General features: G+C 29.2%; 1 protein-coding gene and 2 long non-coding RNA genes across 3 annotated transcripts in view; 2 read left to right on the forward strand and 1 right to left on the reverse strand.

Moving 5' to 3' along the window:
• Positions 1-27,443, forward strand: part of LOC148279673 (uncharacterized) — a gene marked incomplete at its 5' end in the record, with an annotated part of 532,408 nt that overhangs the window by 394,690 nt on the left and 110,275 nt on the right. Inside the window, one exon of the mRNA XM_088229586.1 lies at positions 22,067-22,138. Within this exon, the coding sequence (XP_088085712.1) occupies positions 22,067-22,138 (72 nt within the window). The remainder of the gene's footprint in view (positions 1-22,066; positions 22,139-27,443) is intronic.
• On the reverse strand, positions 4,565-7,260 carry LOC148279677 (uncharacterized). Its single transcript, XR_015822811.1, has 2 exons — positions 7,172-7,260; positions 4,565-4,818 (listed from the first exon to the last, which is right to left on the reverse strand). It is a non-coding gene; the product is annotated as an uncharacterized LOC148279677 (long non-coding RNA).
• LOC148279678 (uncharacterized) lies at positions 8,971-21,436 on the forward strand. Its single transcript, XR_015822810.1, has 2 exons — positions 8,971-9,417; positions 21,322-21,436. It is a non-coding gene; the product is annotated as an uncharacterized LOC148279678 (long non-coding RNA).

Below are 27,443 nucleotides of genomic sequence, written 5' to 3' on the forward strand. Positions count from 1 at the left end.
GTATTTTACTACTACAATATACTAAATTTATTACTGATGAATCTAAATTACTGAATAATTTTGTTTACTTAAATCAATTCATTCCATGACACATTGATTTATGATAATTTCTCACAATCAATCAATTACTGTCGATCGAAATAGATATCGTAGTAAAAGCAACAATAGTGAGTATTAAACTAGCATTATATCGAAAAAATAATTTACCTTTACAAAGTATTACCGTGCCAACCTATTTATAATACAGTAAAATAAATGAAGAGTTATGTAGTTCAAGAGAAGCTGAATTCTGGATGAATATTTACCACCCGGACACCACTTTCTGGTTAAAATCCTAAAAATGGGAAATCAAGTGAAAGAAATGACAGCCTCGATGTCAACCGGCGCTTTTGTCTATCGTGTTTTAGGTCCCGGGATCGAATATTGATTGTGCTGACTGCGGGTGGTTCTACAGTGCAATATTTCGTTGTCTCGGACTAGCATCCTAAGCGTAAAACTAATCGCCTTATGTTCCGCAAAACATAAAAGATCCAGATAGGCTGCATTTGGTACAGTAATATAGTACCACTGTACGAGAATGAGGATGATAAGGATAAATACAGAGATCTGAGTGATGATCACTCAGGACCACCAACAAAACTTAGTTAAAAATCTTTGAAGTAAATAATTGTTACGTTTTTCTTTTATTAGACATAATCGGTTGCAAAAAAAAGCACCCATTTTGCTTATTTGGACGAAAAAATGACAATTCTTTAATTTGAACATTTAATGATGCATCAAGACTTTTTTATATTTAAAGTTATGATTTGATTAATTTACATGAATTATTTAATGTTCAAACATTTCACTAGTGCAAACAAACATCACCGAACAAATTAAACATGGCAACTAAGCACACACATCCAGAATGATACGACTTGCAAATCCAAATTTTAAAAAATATATTTTGCCATACAATTGAACTTTTTGATCATAATTTATTTATTTATTTCTTATTTTAATTATTTACTTTTTTACAAGTTTTATCGAATAATATTTTATTTTATTTAAATATTATTATGTTTTATTGGTTTTGTTTATACCGTTTGGTGTATGTATTTACTATCATGTGACACATTATTTAATTTTATACATTTTAAAGATCAAACGGTATTTTATTAATATTCAGCACAATGAAAATAAGCTGCAAATGACTATTTTGAATTTCTGATGTTAAAAACAATTATTAGATTTTGCTCATTGCGTATATTTGTACTAAATACATTTCGATGACAAACATTGACTTAAATATGTAAATGTTTTATAAAAAAATAGCATCTCTAGAACATCCAGTGAGACACAAAACGAATCTTAAATATTAAACACGAGGATATCTAAAATTTTTAATATGTTTATTTGAATCTTATGTTGATATAAATCATTCACGAATTTACTGAACAATTTTGTGTTGGTATGATAAATTTATGCAGATGAGTATTGAATTCACGATGATTATGCGTCTAGCGAGCATGATATTATATGAATCCTGATATTGCTGTAATGCGGTAAGAAAAATATTTTTTTTTTAAAAAACAACAAAAGAGCAGAAAAGAAAAATAACACGTGTTAATAAAAAGTAACAGTTAAGATGGGAATATCTTACGTTTTTAATATAAATAAAATAATGAAAGTTAAAAAAATTAAACATACAAATTTTGTGGATTGTATTATGCTGGTAATATTTTAAAAAATAATTAAACAATAGTAATTATTTTTAAATAATCTAAAATGATCTGGATAACTGCTTTATTTTATCGTAAGTTGGAAGAAGTTGCCATTTGGAAATAAATCCACCGCTGTTATAATAAGTTTAAATAAAAAATAAGTACCCCAGGAAACAAAGTTCTATTTAAAAATAAATTTAAGAATAAATCCATTACTTTACTAAAAATTACCAAATAAGATTGCGTTTTAATTTATTAACAGAATTTCTATTAGAAATATCGATTTTTTTTTTTTTTTAACCATAGTCATAGTTATAAACAATACATACAGAATAAAAACAAATAACAAGACTAATTACGGGTTTTCATTCCTGAAATTACCTGTATAGATTACAATGCACTTAAACATTTAAGTTTTCATCCATGTTTTGGGTGTGGGTGTTTTATGATGCGAAATACTAATAATCCAACAGAGACGAAGGAAATGCGTTTTTAATTGATATCACCGAGAACGAATTAAAGGGGAATTAATTTATTAATCAATTTATTCATTTTGTTTAAAAACAAAGAAAAATAGTAATAAAAAAAACAGAAATATTCATATAAAAAAGACGTTATGGCAAATTACTGATCACTGATCATGTACCGATCAAATCAATTTCATCAGTTTTTTCATTCAAACATGAAACCCTGTTTCCGAAAATTGATATAAAAACGCAAAAACAAGCCTACATTACATATTGTTCATCAAAAACATAGAAACCCAAATATTGAACACATTTTTTAAAATAGAAATTTCGTTCATTTTTTTATTAATTAATATGGTAACTTAAATTAATGCACGTAAAATGAGACAAAGTTTTTTTTATATTACAATTAACTTTTACATATTTAGTTTATGTAACTTACCAAAAAAAGACTAACTCAGGTACTTGGGGAGTAGAGTACACTGTTTTAGTTATTTTCATGTATTAAATAAATTAATAAATTAATAAAATTATAAAAAATATATTGTAAGCACTTACTTTGTGATTATTTATTTAAAAATAAGATTATTGTTAAAAATTTTATGTTAGTATAAAAACGCATCATGTATTTTTTAGAATAATATGCCGTAAAAAATGTCGATATCCTTGCTTTCTATACTATTGTATATTTTGCACTTGATATTTATTTATTTGTTTATTTATTTTACATAAACGGCATAAATTGCCTTTAACATATATTGAACATAAATATGAAAAAAAAATACATTTATAAAAACATAACAAAAAAATATAAAATTGCATAACTATAACAATAGTAACAAGTAGGTAAATACACATAAGCAACCAAAAATATAAACGAAATAAATACATAAATATGAAAAAACAAAAAAAGGAAAAACATTTTTAAATATAAAGAAAAGTTTAAGAATAATATTGCGAGAGAAAAAAGAAATCAGACTCGTTTTATAACTATCAAGTCCAGAAACAAATATATCAGCCTTGTCCTCATACTGATTGCCATATCTATGGAGCCTAGGGATAGGCAAGTGCATGTGATAGTTGGTTCTAGAACTTGCAGAACAAAAAGGAGATCTGTGGCGGGTATGTCGACAAATGATATGTTGATATGATTCATTCGAATGATAAAAAAAAATCTAATGCATTTGATTACCAAATTTATTCTAATGAATGTCTAAATGCAGTAATTCGTTCGAATGAATTAGTAATTGAATGTAGGAATGAGTGCAAGAATTGATTGAATTTATTATTTGAAAGTTCGAAATATCTGTTTGGCATCCGTGGCCACCCCTTTGTGGATTTGGGAATTTAGAATTTACTGATTCTTAACTAGCTCTTTAACTTTTCAAAAGCCAACTGATGGAAAAGTTCAGAAAAATTGGATGTTTAAACACATGTGAAATGGTGAATGTCACACAGTGTGCTAAGTGGCCACTTAAATCACCCAATGGCGGAACATAAGCCCTGTAAATGCCTAGAGTTCTATATTCCCTCCTTAAAAATGTTTTTCCTCTCAGTTGCTACCCATTTAGGTCTAAATAACTCCATAAGGAGTAATTCCAGCCTATCTGAAATCTTTGGACACACTCAAAATATTATAGATACAACTTTTGAAAATAGGGTAGATGTGGAAATCACAAACATTGCGCAGATTGGTGAATGTTGCACAGTGTGCAAAGCGACCAATTACACCAGCTGCTGATAGTTAATAAGTAAATGATAAGGTTTCCACAATCCCTAATGTTTCCTCAGTTAGGATATTTATTAAAAAGGTATTTCCTTCGTCTGTGTTGAGATATTGGTGTGTTTAAATGTAATCTAAGACGTATCAGTCTACAAGCATATGGACATACTAAAATTATTATCAGAAATGGTGATTTATTTGTACTTATCAAATGAAGGGTACCGTAAAACGTGTTAACTTTGTCTATCATTTTGAGTATTTTTCTAAAAACAATACTTTTTCAATTTTTTTTTATAATAATCAATCACAAGCAGAAAAGTGAACTGTAAATTGTCTTTTTCATATAAAAATTGAAAATTAGAGATGAAAACTATTTTTAAAATTGCAAAAAGTTTTTAGTACTTAATAATGCAATAACTTTGCCTAAGTAGATTAATTAAGATGAAAGGGTATATTATATTCTGTCGGTAGTGTTACCACAAGAATTTGTATTATATGTTTCGAAAACATAAACTATATAGGTACTTTACGCGTTTCATAGTTTTAATTGACATAGGCAAACTAAGCTTTCAGGTTTCTTCATACATACAATAAGGACCAGTGATCAGAGTTGTCAAAAATATATCATCCACATGTGAGTTAAAAAAAAATGTTTACTTAAATATGTAAATCATGCATTTATAATATTTTAAAAATTCTTAGAGCTACAGATTTAAAAATACAGTATTTAGTAAAATCGTCTTCAAATTCTATTTCCCCGATGCGGATTTTGATTAATTCCTAACCACTGATTCTATAGCAGCATCACATTTCCATTTTTTTCTCTTCACAAAATCAACTGCTATTTCCAGCATCTTATCAAAATATTCATTATATCTTCTGGCTCCCGATTTTCTTGTTTTCCTCTGTCCGTTCCCAGACATTTCTGAAAGTAAAAATAAAATTAGCAACATTACTAAAATGTTTAGGAAACGAAATTTTGTTCCCAAATTTATTTTATTTTAACTTTTACTTATATAGATACCGGTTTTCATATTTTATGGATTGTAGAAAACTGTTTTTTTTATTTTATACTAGTCGACCCGATATATGTTGTACTGTCCGAACGTTGTCTTGCCTGCTATTACCTTAAAAATACTTTTCATTGATAAGTAGGTACCTAAATACCTGTTTATGATTGAATTTACAAAACTTAAAATCAAAAAAAAATATTTATAAATAATATGAATTACACATTAATTACATTCCCAAGAGTTACAACAACTCGATTCGGTGCATTAAAAACGTTGACATAAAAAAACAACTCATATTGAGAACAACAAAGAAACAAAGCAAGTTTAGCACCTTAATTTTATTTGGAAAATCAACAATTCTACATATATACTTAGTAAACAAACATATAAAGAGTATAAACTCAAAACTAATAACAGATTTCCACATAGTATACAAAGTTAGTAAAGAAAAAAACTAAATATAATCCAACACTAAATAAGTCCAAAACCTTTTCTTACACAAGTTGAATAAATATATTTAAAAAAACGCTTTTAAGAATGAAGAAAGTGGTGAATCTACTAAGGGAGATAAGGTCGTTAACATCACATGGTACGCAGATGATGCAGCCATGGTGATGATGAGAACATATCCATCTCAGTTAGTAAGCATATGGATTCCTAAGAAATGTCGTATGGTATAATGAATAAATATTGAATTTAAGTAGGTACCTAGGTACTTTTTTATTTATTTATATCCCTACAGAGATGAGGTAGAATTTTTTCAAATTCAGGATTATGGATATTCAAGCGTTTACAGGGCTTATGACCTGTCATTGGCTGGGTTAGAATAAATAAAAAAAAATAAAAAAAATAAAAAATAAAAATAAAAATAAAAATACATACCTACTCCCTTGGGAGAAAATCCAGATTTGTGTGTGTACAAAAGTACACGTACCAAAAATAATGTTACCTAGGTACTTGTTTATGGTTGAATTCCAAAACATAAAATAAATTATTTTTACACATAAAAAAATTATTGCCGCAAATGCGATTTTCAAAAATGTATTGAATGTCAGTTAATATTTATATTTTTTTAAGTATTACCAAAAATCCAGTAAAAACAAATAAACGGCAAGAAAATTCTTATAGAATAATTCAAATAAATAAATAGAATGTAAGGAAAAAATCTGATTGGGATCCATAAAAAGCAAATGTTGTTTGTTTAACACGATAAACAACATACTTCCATTTTTTTTGTATTTGCGTTCTCGTCGAATGCAACTCTGGTAGGTCAAGGAACAAATGATTTATTCTTCCAACTTTTTTTTTACAAATTCGATTGAAAAGTTTAATATCTAAGAACACGCACAGCGCAAAGATCTACATTTTGCTGAAAACCACACGTAAATTGGTTAAACCGCTTAGGAGGAGTTCAGTGACGTCACACGTACAAAAAAAAAATTTATATATATATATAAAGATGTACAATTTGACTAGGGTCACGACCCTATTCATAGGCAAAATTACTAAGCATTTCGTTTTATCTGCTTTATATTTCATATTTCTTTATACGTAGAACAATAATTTTTGACGATGTAAAAGAAATAAAATTATTTATTTTTTATTTATTAACGTCCGTAGCCAATTTGTACAAATTGTATGAAATAGTTGAATTGTCATAAAATATAAGACACATATTAAGTTTATAAATATTACATACTTATTATGATATGCACATATGCGCATTATGTATATGTTAATAAAAATAAATAGAATTTTCAATATTTACAAACTTATATTTTTTTTATTCATTGATTATTGTTGCAATATCAATAGTATCTCTTTCTTAGGTACAACTAAATGAGTATGTTGAACCAATATGGATAGTAAGTATAGTGTTTGTTTATATGTTTCAAGGGTATTATTGATACAGATATATGAAAGTATCTACAATCAAATGAAAATAACGTATGTACCTTTCAAGTGTACTCCTTTGGAATCAAAAGTTCTCAGACATTTTGGGCACAACTCAAAAAAGTATCAAAAATAAAAATATGAAATAAATTATTTAAATTTGAAAAATTGGTTACGTTTGGTTTTATAGTAGGATTTTAAATTTGTGAACAGAATAACGATGCTACGTCGCCATAGATTAACTGATCGTCATTTTCTTTATAGTGATAGTTAGAGAACCTGCAATCAATACAAGTAACTTTCCATCTTGAAAAAACATATCATTCCATCGGAAAAAATCATACTGCTAAAGCGACACAACTAATTAATTACCTCACTAATTTTTCCCTAATACTATGTTAGCGAACCCACGCATAGTATTACTTTGGAGCAATCTAGAGGGACGATAATCATTTTAGGTTCTGAAAAATATAACCATAAAAAAGAATTATGTATTTCGATATATATATTAAATAAAAATTTATTTATAGCTTACAAAATGAATTTTATTATAAATGAATTGCTTCAGTAAGATCAACATATCAGAATTAAGAGATGAATGGTTGTGTTTTAAATTTCTCGCAGGTATTGCAGGTACAAGTCCTATTCCTTACTTTTTTTTAAATATCATCTTATCTCCTTTTCACAGATTTTTTGTCTACTGTATCCCTTGCCTGCCATTGTCCTTTGTTCAAACGGTAGCTAATATGCAAAATGCACTACATTGTTCAAATTTGCGCACGAAGAACATGAATTCCGAATTTATAATTATCGGTATTTTGTGCGTATTTTCATCAATATGTATATGTTATATTTAAAATAAATAAATTGAAAAAAAAAAAATTGAATTAAAAATGCTTTATTTTTCTTTTTTTTTATTAAGTAGAACTCTCTCAAAAAGTTTTTGAAGGTCAACCCATCCTGGTGTGTAAAGTTTTGCTGTCACTCAAATTCATGCCAGAACTGGATACGAAATAAGCCAAGTTTATTTCTTCATTCAACCATGAATCATATGAAGACGTGAAGTGATATATTCGTCTGTGTTTCAGTAACCATTTCTGTCTACTTTTTTCACATTCGTTCACAGCAATATTTCATATTTTAGTCTCATTATCTTGCGTATAATTTTTTTCATTTATTTGAGACATAAAAAATTCGTATACGTACTCGTTTCATTGGAGAAGCAGATCGCCAAATGTCAGACACGTCCTTTCGTTTAGGTCGTTACCTTCGGACAAAATATTTTTTTACTGTGATATCGCATAAAATGTGTATGTGTTTCTAATTTTTCGTTAAATTTTGAGACAAAAAAAATTAAAGTTACACCTTAGCCTTCCTTACAACAAACTAAACTCTCCATTATTTTGAACCCATGTTTTTTTAACAAAGTTGGATGTACAAGTTCATACACCTATAAATACTAAGATTATGTTTAACTCATTTATTTTAAATATGTAAATTGTAGGCAATTACTTTCATACGTCAATTCCATGTCAAAATCGGGGTAGAGGCACAAAAAAGCGAAAACACATGCGAACTAGTCAAACACCGCGAGCATACTGACGCTTGGCTTGTCGCGCCGCTATCAAAAGTTCAACTTTAGGTATTGTTGTCGCTATGCGTAGACATAATTGCTCTCGCTGCTGGTACTCAATAAGTGCAGCGGTTAAGAGAGTAGGGTAAAAAATACTTTTGTTTGATTAGGGACATTTCAATTCTGAACTTTTGTCTCTCTGGATTGGTTAAATTAATGCTGTGCCGCGGGTAAAAGCTAGTTATTAATGAATGAATAAATACAATTAAATATACCTACTCATCAATTTTACATTGGAATATTTAAATTCAACCGATTTAAATTGACCTGTTGTCACATAAGAACCGTCATTTGATTTTTGTAAGGAATATTTAAAGTTCAAGAATACACGACTCACCACTCGGAATGCAAATTTAAAGTCAGTTTAGCGTTACGTGTCACATTAAGAATACTTCAATTAAATTGTTATTTAATCTTATCGAAATTCGAGACTCCGCTCCGTCTGGAACTGGTTTAAAATATCTGACTGATGGGTACTGCAGTGCAGCCGTGTTTATGTGTGTTATTTGTATTTAAATTTAGTAGTGAATCCGTCGGCTAACGCATACGACGCCGACGTGCGATAACTTCAGTTAATGTTTAAGTGTCAATATTCCGAATGGACCCGTTCCCGGCACGCGAATACAAAAATCAAACATGCGGGTGTAGTGATCGGTGTGATGTGAAAGAGCTTTCAAAGCATGAACGTAGTGTTTATTTGTACGACAGTGAATAATTATTTTGCCACGGAGTCTAAAGAAAATTTGTAAAGAAGTAGTTTTTACGAATAGTGTAAATATTATGTTAATACATTACAACACCCGAATAACTTTATATTTGCATCTTTCTACGTGGTTTTTACTATTCGTACATTGACCCCAGTTTAAGCATATAATGTGTTTTTTAATAATAAAAGTCAGAAAAATTCGAACCAGAATGCTAATCGATTAAAATTGGGTTGTGGTCCCGTGGCTATTGTAGCGGACTCACGGATCAGATGTCCGAGGTTTGAATCCCACTCTTCCCCAACTTGATTTCTATTTTTAATAAAGAGTTATTTACAACTCGTTGAAAATGCTCCCAAAAATCAAAATATGTGAGTAATTAATAAAAACGCAAATATTTCCTTTTAAAAAAAAAAAAACAAAAATTTGTTAAGCCACCGGTTATTATTAATTAATATTTTAATTAGCTCAACTAGGTATATATTGTTTTTTTAACTGATTGCGCTAGGTTGTGGTCCCGTGGTAGTGTTGTGGACTCACAGATCAAAGGTTCGAGGTTCAAATCCCACTCTACCACAACTAGATTCCCATTTTTCTAGCACAAGTTATTTACGACTTTTAGGAAATGATCTAAAAATTTAAATATTCGATAAATAATAAAAATTGAAATATTTTATTAAAAAAATAATATGTGCATTAGTTTATTGTCACGGTTGAAATGCGATCTCTTAGACGAATGTGAGGGAAATCAATGTATGACAGGGTTACGAATGATGAAATCAGGCGCGAGTATAAATCTGAATCGAGTATAACTAATAAAATGAAGAAAGGGTCTCAGAGATGGTTTGGTCACGTAGAACGAATGAACGACGAAAGAATGGTAACATTACGAAAACGAACGGTAACGTGAGACGAGGACGATCAAGAAAGACGTAGCATGGTCAGATAAACCAAAATCTGGTCATGTCAAAAGCAGACAGAACCGAAGGGCATGAATGACAAGATGTATGAATGTGGAAGATGCTAGGAATATATTCCAAGATAGACGTGTGTGGCGGTCTATTCTCTCTGCGTACCCCTACGGGGTTTTGGCTTGATGGTAGTAGTAGTATTTGTAGTTTATTGTCCCTTTCCGCACCTAATCTGCATATACGAGTACACATTTTTGTAACAGTTTTTCACAAAAAGTGTAGCCAGGAGACTATGAAATAGTCTAGTGTAAAAACACCATTTTAATCAATATATCATGACGACCATGTTGAGAATCAAACCCGAGACACTTGGTAGGCAAATGCCCCGATTTTAGTTTTATAAATTTATTTGAATGATACAAACATATTAATTTAGGATTTTACGACTCCGCTGCTCCATGAAGTTTTAATATTACAATATGATTGACATTTCTATCTTTGTTTTCAATTAAATTTAATAAAATAATGACACACGATTTAACGCATGATACAAGATAGGACGATTACAAAAAACAACTGGTAGTCGTTTGAATTATTCGAATTCTTTACAAACCAGTTAGGCAATCACAACGCTAACCTGATAATAATAATAATATAATGATTATACTGGATGTCACTTCAAATTCAATTTCGGTAGCTTTTCCATTATGAGTTTATTTTTGTTTACATACGCACTCAAAAAGTGGCTTGGTGGGATTTTAGTTTTAGTAAAAATATAACAAGTGAGTTTTTTTTTTTTTTTAATGTATAATTATGCTATTAAATAAATAAAAAAATAAAAAATAAATAAAAAACTCGTATTAAGAATGTTGAGCGTGGGTTTCGATTATTTTTTTTTTTTTTCCGAATCCAGCGGACCAGAACGAATTCATTCATTAAGTGATTTTATATTTAATTAAGACTTTTAATAAGCGTTTATTTGAAAAAACAAAGGAAAAAGTTGTTTCCAATTCGTTACATTAATTAAATTTTATTTGAAAAACTGTTCTTTTATTATTTAACACAACTAAGTGGATAAAATTTATTTTGCAACGGTTGTTTAATTAAATATAAATTAAAATATGATTAAGTAATATCTTTTTTTTTTTAAATAAATATTTGAAATTTTATTTATAAACCCTTACGGATTGAATACATTTAACAAAAAGATATTTTTCGTTTTTTTTACATTCATATTCTATTGTTAAAGAAAATATTTTAAACCTCTTTTGTAAATGTTGTCTGAGTCTTAAAAAACACAAAAGTATTTTGATATAAATATAGATGCTAACCTTTATCGGTTTTGATATTGAAATCATACTGTTTTAAAATTATTTTATTTTTGATCAAATGCTGTTCAAACGAAAAATATTTCTCATATGGTAAATGATTTTAAAAATCAAAACAAACCATCACATCAAAAGCAGAGATGACAGGTATAATATACAAATTTCGTTTCCTCTGCATTCATACATCTGTTCATGCACGCTTGCAGATTATTCCGACTTTTAACATGTCAGTATTCAAATATTTGTTAGATTAGGTCATGCTATGTCTTCCTCTGTCTTCCTCGATGCCGACATTCGTCAATATTAGAATCGCAATTTTTTTTAGCCGTTATATCACTGTTCATTCGCTCTACATGTTCAAACCAAGGCATAACTCCTTTCTTGATTTTATCAATAATGCGTATATTAACCTTACAAATAATGTACGTATCTGGTTTTCCACGCATTCGCCTAAGACATAACATTTTAACGGCATTCAGACAATTCTTGCCAATTCCATATAAAAAATACTTCATATTTACTTCTTAAGAAATTGAACTCGGGACATTTCGTATATTTATGAAATTATTATAATACATGAATGAACCCGGCAACGCTTCGCTATAGGAAAAGAAAACAAAGTATTGAAAATAGTTACGTAATTTTTCCGATATATTTAGATTATTAAATCCTATTTAATTCTTTTTATTCAATTGTACGGAAAATTTAAGTTTTGTAACTTTAGCTAAAATAGGTCAAACGGTAGCACTGAGTAGAACTATCGTTCAGTACTTGTTAACTATGACAAATTATGAGTCAATTTAAAACGCATAGAATTTTCCGTTTCCGTTAAAACTTCCAAATAAAAAGTAAATAAAAACATTTTTCTACTAAAATGCAATGTTTCGTAAAATTTTTGAGTCAATCCATCGAGAACTTTCCGAGATTAGCGGCCACAAACATACGGAACCTAGCTGAACCCGGCTACACTTCGCTGTGGCTTTGTCTGATATTAATTATTAGGAGAGTAAATAAAAATAGTCTACCAACTATACATTTACTGAGAAAACACATTGCTTAATTGATAACCTTAATTTGTTGTGACTTTACCGTATAGTATAAGGAAATCCAAAGTTCTGTAAAAATTCCATCAATTACTTTCCGAGATTTGCGGCCACAAACATACGGAATTTATTTTTTTTTAAGTTTTGCAATTTTTTGGTAAAGTTATGTTAAGTACTGATTACCGTTAATAGATATGGGAATATTGATATAAAATATACATATACAGGCTATGACCTGTCATTGCTTGCTTTAAGCGGTCACTGTACATACCGTTACACTTTCTCCTCTCTGTTTATGTTCCAAGGTCCAAAATATATCCCCATTCTTTCAATTGTTGATTCTCATGACAAATCGACCAATGACACAATACAGGCCCTGTAAATGCCAGGACTTACTTTCTCTAAAAAAAAAAAAATATTTTTATCTACGTTTAACGTTTTAAAAGTCATTTATTAATTTCAGTTTTCTTGTTAAATAAAAAAAAATATCTTTATTTTTATAGGGGCCTTAAAAATAAGAGCATTTAATTATACGGTAAAGTTTCTCAAAAATGTTTAAAAAAAAAATCAAAACGGCTTTAATTAAAACGGAATAAATTAAACCGTCACAGGTCTACGTGATCACGTGTTTAAAAAAATTAATCAATTATAGCGTTGTGATAGATTTCCGGTTTCCATGGCCATGTTTTATGACGTTTAGCGTGTTTTGACGAAAACAATGTTCTTCTTTTAAATGTCAGAAAAACTCACAAACTTGAACTAGTAATGTTGCGGGTGGTGTAATTTCAAAATAACAAAACATTGAAAAAACGTAGCGATGATAATACATTACATAAAAATAATTCAAACACATTTTCGGTTTATTTTGATAGTCTTTTATTCTGCTGTAGTTTATTATTATTTTCTACTCTCCATAATAATTATATACATATATTTCTTCTCTGCATTTTCTATTAAACTGCAAAAATTGTTTTTAAAAAGTGTTTTAGCTACGGTAGAATCTTAAAGGTTAATAAAACCTGGGCCCGTATTTTAATGGGAAGCTTAAATTTATCTTCAATCTTGTTTACAAAGTAATGTTAAAAATGGCCTCAGTTTTTTTTTTCTAAACACGTTCAAATACAGATTACCGCCAAAGAAACATTGATTTTTTATACAAATATACACATTTTCATTGATAAATATCGTTGTTAGTTTTACCATCTCGGTATGTAGTGATGAAGATAGCGTTCATAATCGCGGTGCTGTATTTTATAACTAGTCCAAACTAAAAATATTTTGTTTCTATTTTGTGAATCAAAAATAAGAATGCATAAACATAAGTGATGTTAAACAAAGTAATAACACTCTTACCCCGGTAACAGAAAACACATGTTTTATACTCGTTCGTACGAACTAAATGAAAGCGAAAACCTTAAATAGACTGATACGCAACAGTTCGGTAGACTAAATTAATTCGAGCTAATCTGTTTCAACTTTATAAACAAAATGTAAACACTCTTTTCTTCCGGATTAATCGCGTTTTCTAAATTAACAATCCTGCGTGTTTTCAAGCTAGTAATATATCAAGGGGTTTCTCTATCTTTGTTGAATAATTTTATCTTAACTCCACTTTCTAGTTAGCATTATTAACATTCATTAAAAATAGATATAAGCATCATTTCATGTTATTTTGTCGGAAATTGAAGCCGATTTTTCATTTGTAGTAACTAAAGGCGTAGAACTACACCTGCTAAGCCGTAACTGAGAAAAATCGTTTTGCATTGTTTTAATTTCGTATAAGATATTAGATAGCTTCACATATTCACTAAGCCAATCAGTCATTTTTGTTTGTCAAATATGAGATATTTTCTTAGAAAAAAATATTTTTTGAAATGTAAATAGATTGGTAAAGCGTAAAACAGTAATGTCCTGAAAAAAATGTTATTTTAAAAGTTACGACTTTTAACCCTTAGCAAAACAAACCTATCCTTTGTATACTAATTTTATTATGTTTTTTTTTTCAATGTAAATCTCTTTGATTCTAAAAACATCAAATTATACTCATTTGTTTATTTAACATCACATAAAAAATTCAAACGATGGCCAATCTCAAATTATGGCTCCAAAAAATATAAAATAATAAACGAAAAACAAATCATTAACAATAATAATACAGAAATAACGGCATGTACATCGCATTCAGACACAATTGTAACAGCTAAACCATTCATCAGTATTATAGAAATAAAACATAAGTGATACACCTTTACAAAGGCTTTATTCTTTATTTGAAAATCAAGTATATTTTTACGAAATTAGTAAATAAAAATAATTTGAAATTACAAAACAGGACACATTCAAATTGAATTATTTTGTCTGGTGGACTTTTTAACAAAGTATTACTGGGTAAATTGTAAGTTTTATCTTATTATTGTAAAAAGTTTACATACATAATATGTATTGTATATTGTTGTGGCTCTTATTTATCAATTACTTTTTTTAAAAATATGTTACCTATTGTAAAAACTCATAATTTTGTATGTCTTCATAACTCTACCCTTGATAGAGTTTGCTTATGCGATAAATTAGACATTGTGGACGAATATGTTTTGTTAAGGTATAACTATTAATTCCTTTTTTAAGTGCAATATTCATGTTTTAAAAACATGCAAACGGTTAAGATCCGTAGTAAGTCAACTGCACAAATTAAAGATTTAGTTCCTCTCTCCACATTTCGATAAGTACTCGTATATTTGTCTCTGAGAGAATTTGATCTGAAAATAAGATACACGATCACCGCTTAGGGACATTCGTGTGCAACAAACATTAAATATGTACAAAATGTTGAAAATGCCCTTGTCAAATTGATTGCACCCAATTATGAATACAATCAGAGACATAATACTCCATTCATGTATGATAAATTAAATGTTTCACCAGTTAAGGGTATTTTATGGAGCAAAATTATTATCCAACAGATGTTTAGCTCGATTTATAAAAATAAATTAGAACACAGCTATCTTACAAGATTTACATCTGTTGATGGCCTAGTTGTACCAAAATTAAAAAAAAAATATGGACAACTTACGTTGGATTATATTGTTCCAAAAATGTTTGATATGTTAACACTTGACAGGGAAACATGTCATAATCAGAATAAAATTATATTTCTATTACAAAAGTGGTTAGTAGACAGAACGTTCCTATATGGATGTATTGTTTATGTAAAACATTTTTTATCTCTCACTGAATACATTTTTGTTGTTTTCTCAGGTTAACCTTTTCTTTTATTTTTCTCTTATTTTATTTACATTTTTTAGATCTTAATTTAAGTTGGTACTTTTAAGTTTCTTTTTTTTTCTTTCTGGAGATATGAATTGAAATTTTCGATTTACTTTGTTTTATTTTTTATCTTGTTTTGAAAACATTTATGAGCACACCCTATTTATATATGCGTTCATATTTTTTTCCTTTATTTAAAATGTAACCAAGTGAATGGCTATTTTTTAATTTCAACTGTACTATTTAACTCTATTTTCTTACTTTCAAAAAAATATTTCTGTGAACCATTTTTATTTGGTTTGTTGAGTTTTTTTTCTTCTTAATAATATTTTTCAAAGCATCAAAAACAAAATAATAAATGTTCATTATTTTTTACTTATAAAGTATTATGTCCGTACTCTTTTATTTGATTACTAATTAAAACTAATGTCTGAGCACCCGATGACAAACTATTATTGAATAGTTTATCGGGACAAAATATATTTTAATACTTTGTTTTCTTTATAATATATTAATATTGTAATAATGCTTATATTTTATTGAATAAAGACTCTATGAAAAAAAAAAATGGACTAAAGTATCATCCGTCTCTTATTTTTACAATAAATTGCAGTGAACTTCCATAATGAATTTACTCGTACGGTAACGAACTTGAGCATCCATCAATACTTTACCAAACTTGCTAATTAACAAAAAAACAAATAAACAAACATTTTACTGGCGAGTTATTTTTTTGTATAAAAGTACTTATCATAAAATAATATTTGTCGTAAAAGCATACACGAAATTTACTAATTACTTCATTTCTAAAGTAATTAGGAAGGAGTGGATTGTGAAGCGAAATGAAATGAAACGACGTGTTAATGAAACATAAACAACATCATTAAAAAATTATCTTCTTTATGACATAATCACAGGAAATTTTGGACGATAGAGGAAAAAATTTGAATATTGACTTATTTTACAGGTCTTTGCTTGTTAACCACTTGACACTCAAATCTATTTATATTTTTTAAAGTTTTATATAATATCATCATCATCATTCCATTTCCGACCCCTAGTTGGAGGATATGGTATCCACAAAGAGCCTCCATGCATCCCTATCGGCTGCCAGCTCCAGTGCGTCCTTCCAAATCACGTTTTCGTGCTGAAATTCTGACCTAAACTGCCGGCAAACAGTCAGCAGTGGACGTCCAGGACGTAGAGAGCCCGGTATTTTGTAAAGTAGGCAAGCGTGGTTAAGGCTCTCAGAAGGCATCCGCAGTAAATGGCTTAGCCATCCGTATCGCCTCCGCTTGATGACAGTTGTCACTGGAGTTTGCTGCGTCCGTACTCTTATTACTTTGTTCCTTACAAAGTCAAACCACCGCACACCCAAGATTATTCCCAGACACCCATTCTCAAAACTCAGCATTTTGCTGTTTTGGGCCCTAATGAGGTGCCACGATTCGCATCCGTAGGGGATAATAGGTGTTATGCGGGCGTTATAAAGGCGGTATTTGGTTTTCACTGAGTGAATATCCGATCTCTAGACAGCCTTTGTATTGTTGAATGTTAAAAATATGTAGAATGTTAGAAAGAAAATACTGTAGAATGTTTAAAATATACGTTTTCCTAATAATGGGTTAAAAGTACTTCATGTTGAAAATAAAATATTAAAATTAGACAACTTAGAAATTAAAAAAGCGATTCATAATAAGAAAACAATAATTAATAACCAAATAAACAATATTTCTTTTAGTCCTCTCCTGTCTTACTTCGAAAATAATGATATCAGATTACCACCCGTGTAAGAGGAAAAAAGAGAGAGAAAAAAAACACTTGATTTATTGTGTCCACGTGTAGTATTTAGTGAACATGATAGAAATAAAATAAAAAGGAATCAATTTATAAGTTACGTAAACTTTGACAAAGAAGCTTGTTTGCTTTGAAACCGGTCGGTGAAAAATAAAAATTAGGGGTTAAAAACAAAGTTGTTTTATTTATTTTATTATGGGTAATAACATTGAGAGTTGTAGCCGGTTTCAACGATTCTAAACTAAAAAAAAAATTACCGTGTCCGCGCGGAATGAATTGTGTTAGTCACACACTGAACGTTTTAAACTACTATTGTTCTGTGTGTAACTACTGGTTTTGCATAAATATATTTAATTTTATAGTAAAAATACTAGTCTCGGAGATGTAGCAAATAAATGATTCGGGGATTTTAACCTTTTAAGCGAGACATCTCACGCATATTATAAATAATTGTGAATTAAATACGTAAATACAATTAAAGTGATATTAAAATCTCCTTTTTTTTATATTGACAACGATAAAAAAACTGTTTTACATGACTCAAAAGGTTAAAATATTATCCCAATTTAAATGATAACAAAACAGGATGGACATAAATTAAAATATTTTTTATCTTGTAAAATTTAACAATATTTTTTGAGTAATAAAATGTTCTTTATTTGACATTTCAAAGGTAATTCAATTAGAAATGCGAATTTCAAGGCGTTTTAAGCTATAAAATTAATAGTGGATTTGAGTCATATTCACTTAATTGAGAATAAATTTTATTGAATACTCAGTTGTTGGGTCATTTCTGAGTCACTGGTTGACTCATTTCTTGCATATATTATTATATAATAAAAAAATATCACTGTTTCAATTGAACACTGATTACCAAGTTATAAAATATACGTCAATACTAGATACTAGACACCTGCATTATAATATTACCATCGTTAAACTTGTAATATGATTAACAATGCTGGATTCAAAAACAAAACTTGTTACGGGTCTTACTCACAAACTCTGCGTAAAGTTACGCCTAAGTATAGTGGTATAATTCGGATGGGAATACCATCCTAATTCTACCACTATAATAAGGATCGTATTCCCATCCGAATTATACCACTATACTTAGGTGTAACTTTGTGCGAAGTTTATGAGTAAGGCCCATCGATGTGAGGAAATTTCATTCTAATCTCACATGCAGAGAATAACTTGAATAACACTGTCATGTATTTACTATGGGTAAAAGATTTTGTAATATAAGCGTGCAAATAACAAATATTTTCTCTCAAATATTATTGAGATGATTTTAGTAACTCCAAGAATTTATTATTATGTTCTCGTATTAATAAATCGTTTTTGCGCCAGCAGTATCTGTTAACTGATTTTTATTTTATAAAAGTATTTGAATTAAATGTACATTGAAAATAATTTCAGCATAATTATTTTTTGGTTTATTGTTTTAAGTCATTATTTACGATACAATTATTAAATTAAATTTATTTGTAGACGTACGTGTGTCATATTAATCATTTTTACTAAAATATTATGTGAGTACTGGGTAGAAAAAATATATACAGTCGATTAACAATATTTTGAGTTAGATAGAATGTTTGTAAACAAGGACTGACTTTCACTTCTGGGGAAAATAACTTATTGGGTAATTATCCCGCATAATACATAAAAGTTGTAAAAAATATAATTTTAAAAAACCTATTAAAAAAGATATGCATTATACAATCACAAGACCAATTAAACAATTCCATAGATAAAAATCAAACATTTAGTACTTAAAAAAGAGAATTATATAATACATCATATACACATATAGTATGTGTGTGTATATTAGTATATTAATGTACTTGAACTTAAAAAGTTAGGTAAGGGATAGAAAAGGAGAGAAATAAATAAGAAATTTGCCATTAGATTTTATATATCGTAAAATTATGAAACCGTTTATATTGTAATTATTATTAAATTATCAGTTATTAAGAGCAACATATCAAAAGAGAGACGGAGACATTTTTTGTGAACGAGATATCGAACGTTGAGCATTTACAAGGCTTATGGCCTATTGATTAAAGCAACTTGTAAAAGAAGTATAAAAAAATTTTCAGGCATTACCAAGTAGGTGAAAAAATTCAGTCAAATAGATCTCACCCACAGCAATTTAGGTTTTAGCTCCTTAACTAAACAGAAATCAACCAATGGAAGATTTAAACAAATACGGATTTTAAAACGTAAACAGAATGGTGAAAATTACAAATTGCTTAAAGTGGCCACTTGAACAAACCAATCAATTACCGGTCACAAGACCTGTGAATACCTTTACTTCCATATTCCCCTTGTTTAAAATATTATTTATCTTTACTATGTTATGTTGAACATAAGTAATTGTTTGTTTTGTCCGAACAATATTTTGAGAATGTCAAAATATTAAAAAAGTCAGCAAATACTGAATCTTTTACTGTAGAGATTAAAAAAATATAAACACATAAGCAGAATGCAACATAGTGCAACAATATGCCATTAAATTAACTCATTCAAATATCATACAATTTGTAAATGTCTAGTCTTCCAAAATATCTAATAGTGTTTTCGTCTCTGTGCGATATTCATTTGTCTATTAATTTACTTCTATCTACATATTACACTCTTTACTTCTATCTCTTATCACTCTTTCACTATCACTAGTTTATTATTTTTAGTATTTTATAACAACTTTCAATTTGTATTGTCTTTTTTTCTAATTGAGCTAGCATACAATCTTTAAAATACCTAATGTTTATTCTGAAACCTGAAATGGAAAATAATATTTTTTAATCAACTGTTTGATATCACTTCGTAAGGTTGTGCTTTATTCATACAAAAACGTAACGAATTGTGCTATACAAAATGAAAAACAAAATAAAACACTTCAAAGGTTCTTATGTACGTTTTAATGTAACAATAACAGTCATATTAAAGTATCAGACTCAAAGAGCATAATATCAAATGAAGGAATATTTTTTTCTAAGAAATGTGAGTAACATAATTTTTATGGAAATGATAACATTGAACATTTTATTTATTACATTTTTGAAGACAAATTAACGAATTAAAAACGAAACATAAGACGTTAAAATAACATTATAATACCAAGTTAATACTTTAAGTAAATTAAAAGAAAGAAAAGTAATGAGTTACAGAAAATGGACTGCTGTCAATTCAAAAGCAGTAAGAAAATAAAATTAAGAAGAATTACGTGTAGGTAGATTATTTACTTCAATACGGGAAGTATGTAATTTTGAATATCTATTTCATTGAAATACTTTTACATAATTCAAGAAATGCGTTTAAATATTAAAAAATGTAATAGATTGTAAACCCTTTCAAATAAACATTATTATAATCATTTTATCTAAGAACTATAATGTAAATTGACATTTGGCAAAAAAAGTATCTGCCTCCTCAATGGGATTAAATGAAATATATATTTCTGATAGACCAAACAAAAGAAAAGTCATTTGTTGACATTAATAATTTATAATCCGTAACATTAAATAAATAAATTTCAATAAAACAAAATAAATAAAACAATTTTGTTTTTAATCACTATTTTTCTAAATACAAAGTCCATAAATATAATAAGTCTGGGATATACTTATTAAATTGTAATGATTGCGATTCAATCTACATTAAAAAAAACTAAAAAAAACTTTAATATCAGAGCAAAAGAACACTTGAGATGCTTAAATAATAATAATTTTTCTGAATAAAATATTAAAATTAGACAACTTAGAAATCTTGGAAATTGAAAAAGCGATTCATAATAAGAAAACAATAATTAATAACCAAATAAACAATATTTCTATTAGTCCTCTCCCGTCTAACAAAGAAAATATTGATATCAAATTACCACCCGTGTAAGGAAAAAACCACTTAATTTATTGTGTAGACGTGTAGTATTTAGTGAACATGATAAAAATAAAATAGGAATTAATTCATTTATTACGAAAAACCTTGACGAAGAAGCTTGTTTGCTTTGAAACCGGTCGGTGGAAAAAAAAATATAAAAACAGAGTTGATTTATTTGTTTTATTATAATGAATAACCATTAAGTAAGTGCTTCAAATATAAACTTTAAAAATAAATTTCAAATTAAAAAAATTAAAAAACATACAATTTTAAATATTACACACATATGTTTAGTGTTTTTCAATTCCATATCAGGGAGATGGCATATTTTTATTTCAAATCAAAATAATCTGTCTTAAAAATGCATCCTTGCTAACATGGACTATACTGGTCAATATCGGAAGCAATTCTGTTCAGAAAGACTATCAAAATAATGTAATGTAGTATTATAATACTGATACTACGTAAAGATGTTTCTTCGACGCGTTTCCAATTCTCGATATAAATGTGTATGTGTTTGAAAAATCTATTCTGGATCTTCGCCACGAAAAGTCTGCCACTCGGAAGTTTGGGCAAAGAACACAAATGAAGTGAGTACCAAGTTGAGAGTGGTCATCCGGGCAGCGCAATGTTTCACTAAAGATGGAAGTACTTCGTTACTTCGAGAAAGTTCTGTGGTACTATTGTGTTTTGGTTTTTGTGCAGGGGTCCTTTCAGGAACTGAAACTCTTCAGAAATCCTTCGCAGGCAGAACAACAATGCGTCAGCGGTTACGAGGTATGTTAAAGATTTTATTTTGTTTAGTTTCCTGTCAAAAGTTGTAATTCATTTATTTTCGGAGTCCTACGCTTGGAGTACATGGAAATTTTTAATTTTGTTGTCGTCTTAAAAACAAATCAAAACCATTTTGATTACTTACTATGGATTAAGTTCAAATATAAGCATAAAAACTATTATTTTATAAACACTGTTTTATATACCCAAATTTCTATCACACCCAACCTTAAAATATTAAATTAAATTTTGTGGTGATCTTCGTTTTTCTGATAAATGCGAACTTGCTTTTATTTCTATATATATATATCTTTCTTCAAATTTTTAATTTGTAAAAAAATATTTTGTGAATTTGTATGCATATCAAAAAAGTAAATCATATATTCTTATGACTTATTTATCAAAATACTATAAAATATTATAAACAAATAGCAATTGAATATCTATCACATTGGATGCTGATATGAAAAACGTGTTTTTAAAAATTTATTGACAGTGATATAAATTTTAAAAAATCATTGAATATTGGAGAAATAAAGTCAAAGGTTTATTGCAGATAGTGGACATGCCAATAATACAATTGAATTTAGTATTTCGATGTCATTTCAAGTGAAACTTAAATCTGAAAACCCACGTATGGCGTAGCTTTACCTGGCTTATTTCGCCTTAAATATGTATGCTGGATATTGGATTCTACCAATACAGAATAGGGATTTTATGCAATGACCCTTAACTGTGGAACATAACCTAAAATCTTTATTTTAAGGGATGTCTAGTCAGAGCAAAAAGAGTTTTTAAAACTGTTTTTTCGACTTATTTATTCTAACAGGTTACCTCTGTAATTTCTTAAAGGTGTTATAGAAATAAAATACTATTGATATTTAAATCCACAAATTTTAAATAACAGTCACCGATTTCACGAAATCTTCTAAAAGTGAGAAAGCCGGTCGTTGGGCATATGAAATTTGTGTATTAAAGTGCGTGGCCACCGTGGCGAGCGTTTTCGTTTGCGGCGCGGACTATGTGCCGCTCGCGGCCACCGCGCGCGATTACCACACGGTTTACGGGGAAGTCAAACAAGTTTTAAAAAAACAACAAAAAAAAACATTTTTTTAGATTTGGGTTGCATTTTGGTGTTAACGGTTATAACCATTATAACTGTGATTCTCTCAAACTTCGGGACTCTTAGCACTTTTGGCAATACCAACACGTCTTTGTGCACATGGTCCAACCATCGTAATCTTCTTATTTTTATGAATTGGGCAATGTTGGGTTTGCCATATTCTCCATTCGCCGTTCCTCTTATTTATAATTAAACCGTCTCTTTCACACTCCGTTTTGGTTAACAGCACCAAATATCTTCCTTAATATCGTTCTTTCAAATACAAATACCATATTTTCATCTCTTTTGGTCGTAACCCAGGATTCGGCATCATATGCAATGACCGGTCTGAAGAGAGTGTTGTAAATAATAGTCTAAGTTTTTTTAGTGAGCAATTTGGATTCCAGATGTTAAAGCCATAATAACATCTGATTGCTGCCGATAGCCGTGCTCTAATCTCGTTACTATAATTGTTATCATTAGTCATTTCAGTACCTAGATATTTAAAGGAGTTGACATTGTCTATGTGGTGTGACCCAACGTCAATTGTCTGTTGTACATTGTTAATTTGTGACTTTCTTGCTACAACATTGCTTCAAGTTTGTCCAAATATTTGTAGACAAAGACTGAATTTCACCACCTCGGTAATTATTAAGATTAACATATCGCAATAGATATGGAAAGCATTTTAGAGTAGGAAATACGGAAGTCAAGGCATTTACAGACACTATGATATATCATTGACTAGTCAAAATGGCCACTTTACACCAGCGGCTTCCAACCTGGGAGGTGCGCTTCGTGGGGAAAGCGCGGACTATTTGGACTATTATTATGGCCAGAGGAGGCGCCAAAAAATTTTTTGTTATCTATCCGAAGAAGAAGAAGAATTTTGAAATGGCGCTTTTGTAAACGTTCCCTTTTGGTAATGTACAGAACGACCTCACGTTTGAATGAAAACCTTTATCCCATTTTTAAATTTCACTAGTACTGTTTTCGCAATAAAGTTTTTAGTAGTGAAAACGTGTTTATATTATTGTAGGTATCGATTAAAAGAATCATATTAAGAGAAGCGTAAAAATTCTTTATTTTCAATGTTGAAAACTACTGCTGTATAATATTCATCATTATATTTTCTTCATCAAAATGTTTTTCATCTCTGTTGTAATACGTCAATGTATAATGTTTAGTATATATCCAATAGATTATTGGTATATTAGTTTTTGCCTTTGCATTCGTGCCAGCATACTTCCTTCCTTACCGGTTCTTCTTCCTTCCTGAATCGGTATTCAAGTTAAGCTTGACGAATGCTCGATGAAGATTACGTCCCGATGACTTAGATTTGACTGGCGTATAAGGTACACACGTGAGCCAGGTGATGCAAATTAATCTTTTTCGCCTGCTTCGCGTTACGGAACACGCGTCATGTTTTCTAAGTACCCAGAACGTATCTGGAGCACTTAGGTCTAAGATAAAGGGATATTTTCAGAGTTCGTAATGCGGGGTCATACCTTCTCAAGTTATTAATGTTACAAGCTCCTTCCGTGAGATGAAGTTTTGTCATTAATTCGTTCCGTAAGAACGGATCTAAAAACAGACATGAGCTTCTTACTTACCATATAAATCGGCAAATCCAAACACGTTCTGCTTCATTTATTTTAATAATTAGTGAAGGCTGACGTTATTAATGATTTTAAGGAATAGTTATTACTATACTTGGTTTCAATTATTAATATGAGGTTTTGCAAGTTTAATTATAAAGGAACTTCTTAACGTCAAATAAATTGTATTATAAGTAAACCTTTATACGAACAATATGAATATTTGACATTTCTCGTAAATAATAATAAATTTCACTTGGAAGGAATAACAAATTTAACATTCTGTACATGTTAAAAAAAAAATCAAAGAGTCTTTAAGTGTTTATAAAAACCCTAATAATTAATAATTTTGTTCATAAATTTCATTTGCAAAATTCTCTTTCTAAAAAACGTTATTTTACTGACTTCGTATTTTTTTGTAGAAAAATAAAAACGGTTCTGATAATTCATAATAAAACACATTTATTTTATTTATGTTCGCATAAACATATTTACTGTAAAACATTGTTATTGAAAGCCAAATATAATAAATAAGCTGTGCATAATCGCCTATTTCGACGATTCGCTCCTGCTTCATTATAACATGTTATTTTAAATCGTTCATTCTTATATTTTAACAAATAAATGTTATTTAAAAAAGTATTTTAGTTATTAAATAAACAGTACGTAAATGAGAGGAAGTAGGCTAGCCAAGCGTAAGTTCGGTAATTTATACGATGCACTAAAACACGTTATTCGTAGGTAGATTTATAAAAAATATCTCATGCGACTTGACATCCATCGGGTTGAATGTTTATTTAAAATTTCATTTTTAAAGATTCAGTTTGTGATTGAGTGTACATAATTATTTACTCAGTTCACTATATTTAAATTAATGAAAATAAATAATAATTTAGTAATTGATAGCACATATATATATATATTTTTATTTATTTATATTTATAAATATATATATATTATTAGCTGTATATGTATTATCTTCTTTATATTGATGAAACATTTTGATTTATTTATCATCCTTGAAAGACTTTTAAAATGTGTTACTCTGGTTGCCCATTGCGCCCTTAATCAAACATCCAAATTTAAAGATCAATATTTTACGTTATGCTTGCCAAAATAATGTTATTTTTGATTTCCTTCGCTTTTTATAATGATACTTTCCAAATCAATTTTCTAAAATTTGAGATATTTTGTATCACTTAACCATAATGTAATTGGCCGTGGTCAAAATGATAGATTGTTTTCAAACAAATCAATCAAAATTCTACTGCCTGTCCACACTGGACATAAAGCGTAAAATAAGTTCATCTTAACCTCCTTTCTTTTCTCCTCTTTCAGTTAATGATCAATCATCAGCGTCAAATTAATCAAGATATTTGAGTATTTGACAGAATCCACGTCCATAAAAGTTATAATCGGATATCCTGACACCTTGAATTTAAATAGAACTCTATGACTTGGTTTTTCGAAACAAACTTCTAATATTCTTGTGGTCAGAAAAACTTTTGAGTTATCCTCTTCTGTTTGGTCTCCACAATATGTCACACATAAAGAAAAGTTTGAGAAAATTCAATGGACATTTCTTAGACATCTTAACTGGAGATGCAGGTATACCGATCTCAATTATATGTCTTCCTGCAAAAAACACCACTTGCTTACTTTAGAAGATCGCCGTCTACTGTTGGACATGGGGGTGCTTCATGACATACTCAGTGGACGCCTTGATAGTCCGGCTCTTTTGTCAGAGTTATCATTAAATGTCCCCGGCTACCGCACCCGTCACACGTCGAGCTCTCTATTTCATGTGCCAGCAGTTCGTACGAACTATGCCCAGAACTCTCCACTTATACGTTTTGCTAGTGAATATAATTTGAACTTTCCCCTTATTGATCCATTTGATTGTAAAAAAATAACATTTAAAATGCGCGTCTTAAAACATTCTTTTTTGTCTTATACTTAGTTTCAATAATAAAGTTTTATTTTATTTTATTAAATTTTATCTCTATTTCTTAATATTTTATATATATTTATATTTTCGATACCTGACACCCTCTTTCCAATATAACACCCACACACCCACCCTCTCACTCACTTACACTCACACAAACACACTAGTATGTATTGTACGTGTATTTAATGTATTTCTGTGGATATCTGTCATTGGTTTTATTCTCTGTATATGTTATTTGTTATATTTGTATTACATGTATTACTGTTGATATCCCCAATAAATAAAATAAATAAATAAAATAAAATAAAAAAATAAATTGTGCCGTGTATTAAAACTCCTTCTTGCCGACGTTTTGGATAGCGTTACAGCGCCCATCATCTGGGTTGATGTAGTTTTGTTGTGTTGTGTGTAACACAAACCAGCCGACTGCGGTACGGTACACATTTCCCCACACGACTACAAACGCTAAAATGCTCTTTTAAAAAAATTTAACAAAACAATAGTTAGAAGCTAGTTGGAATACAACTCACTTTTATGGACTCCGTATTACAGTGCTCACCAATATACTCTTTAAAGAGTTCAAAATATTTTTTTAAGTTAACTTTAAACTCGGAATCAGATGTGAATTTAGGGGAAGGGGGGGCTAGTTGTTACAAA

This window comes from Micrasema longulum, unplaced genomic scaffold (assembly GCF_059751315.1).
Source record: "Micrasema longulum isolate JH-2025_06_02 unplaced genomic scaffold, ASM5975131v1 h1tg000682l, whole genome shotgun sequence".
NCBI lineage: Eukaryota > Metazoa > Arthropoda > Insecta > Trichoptera > Brachycentridae > Micrasema > Micrasema longulum.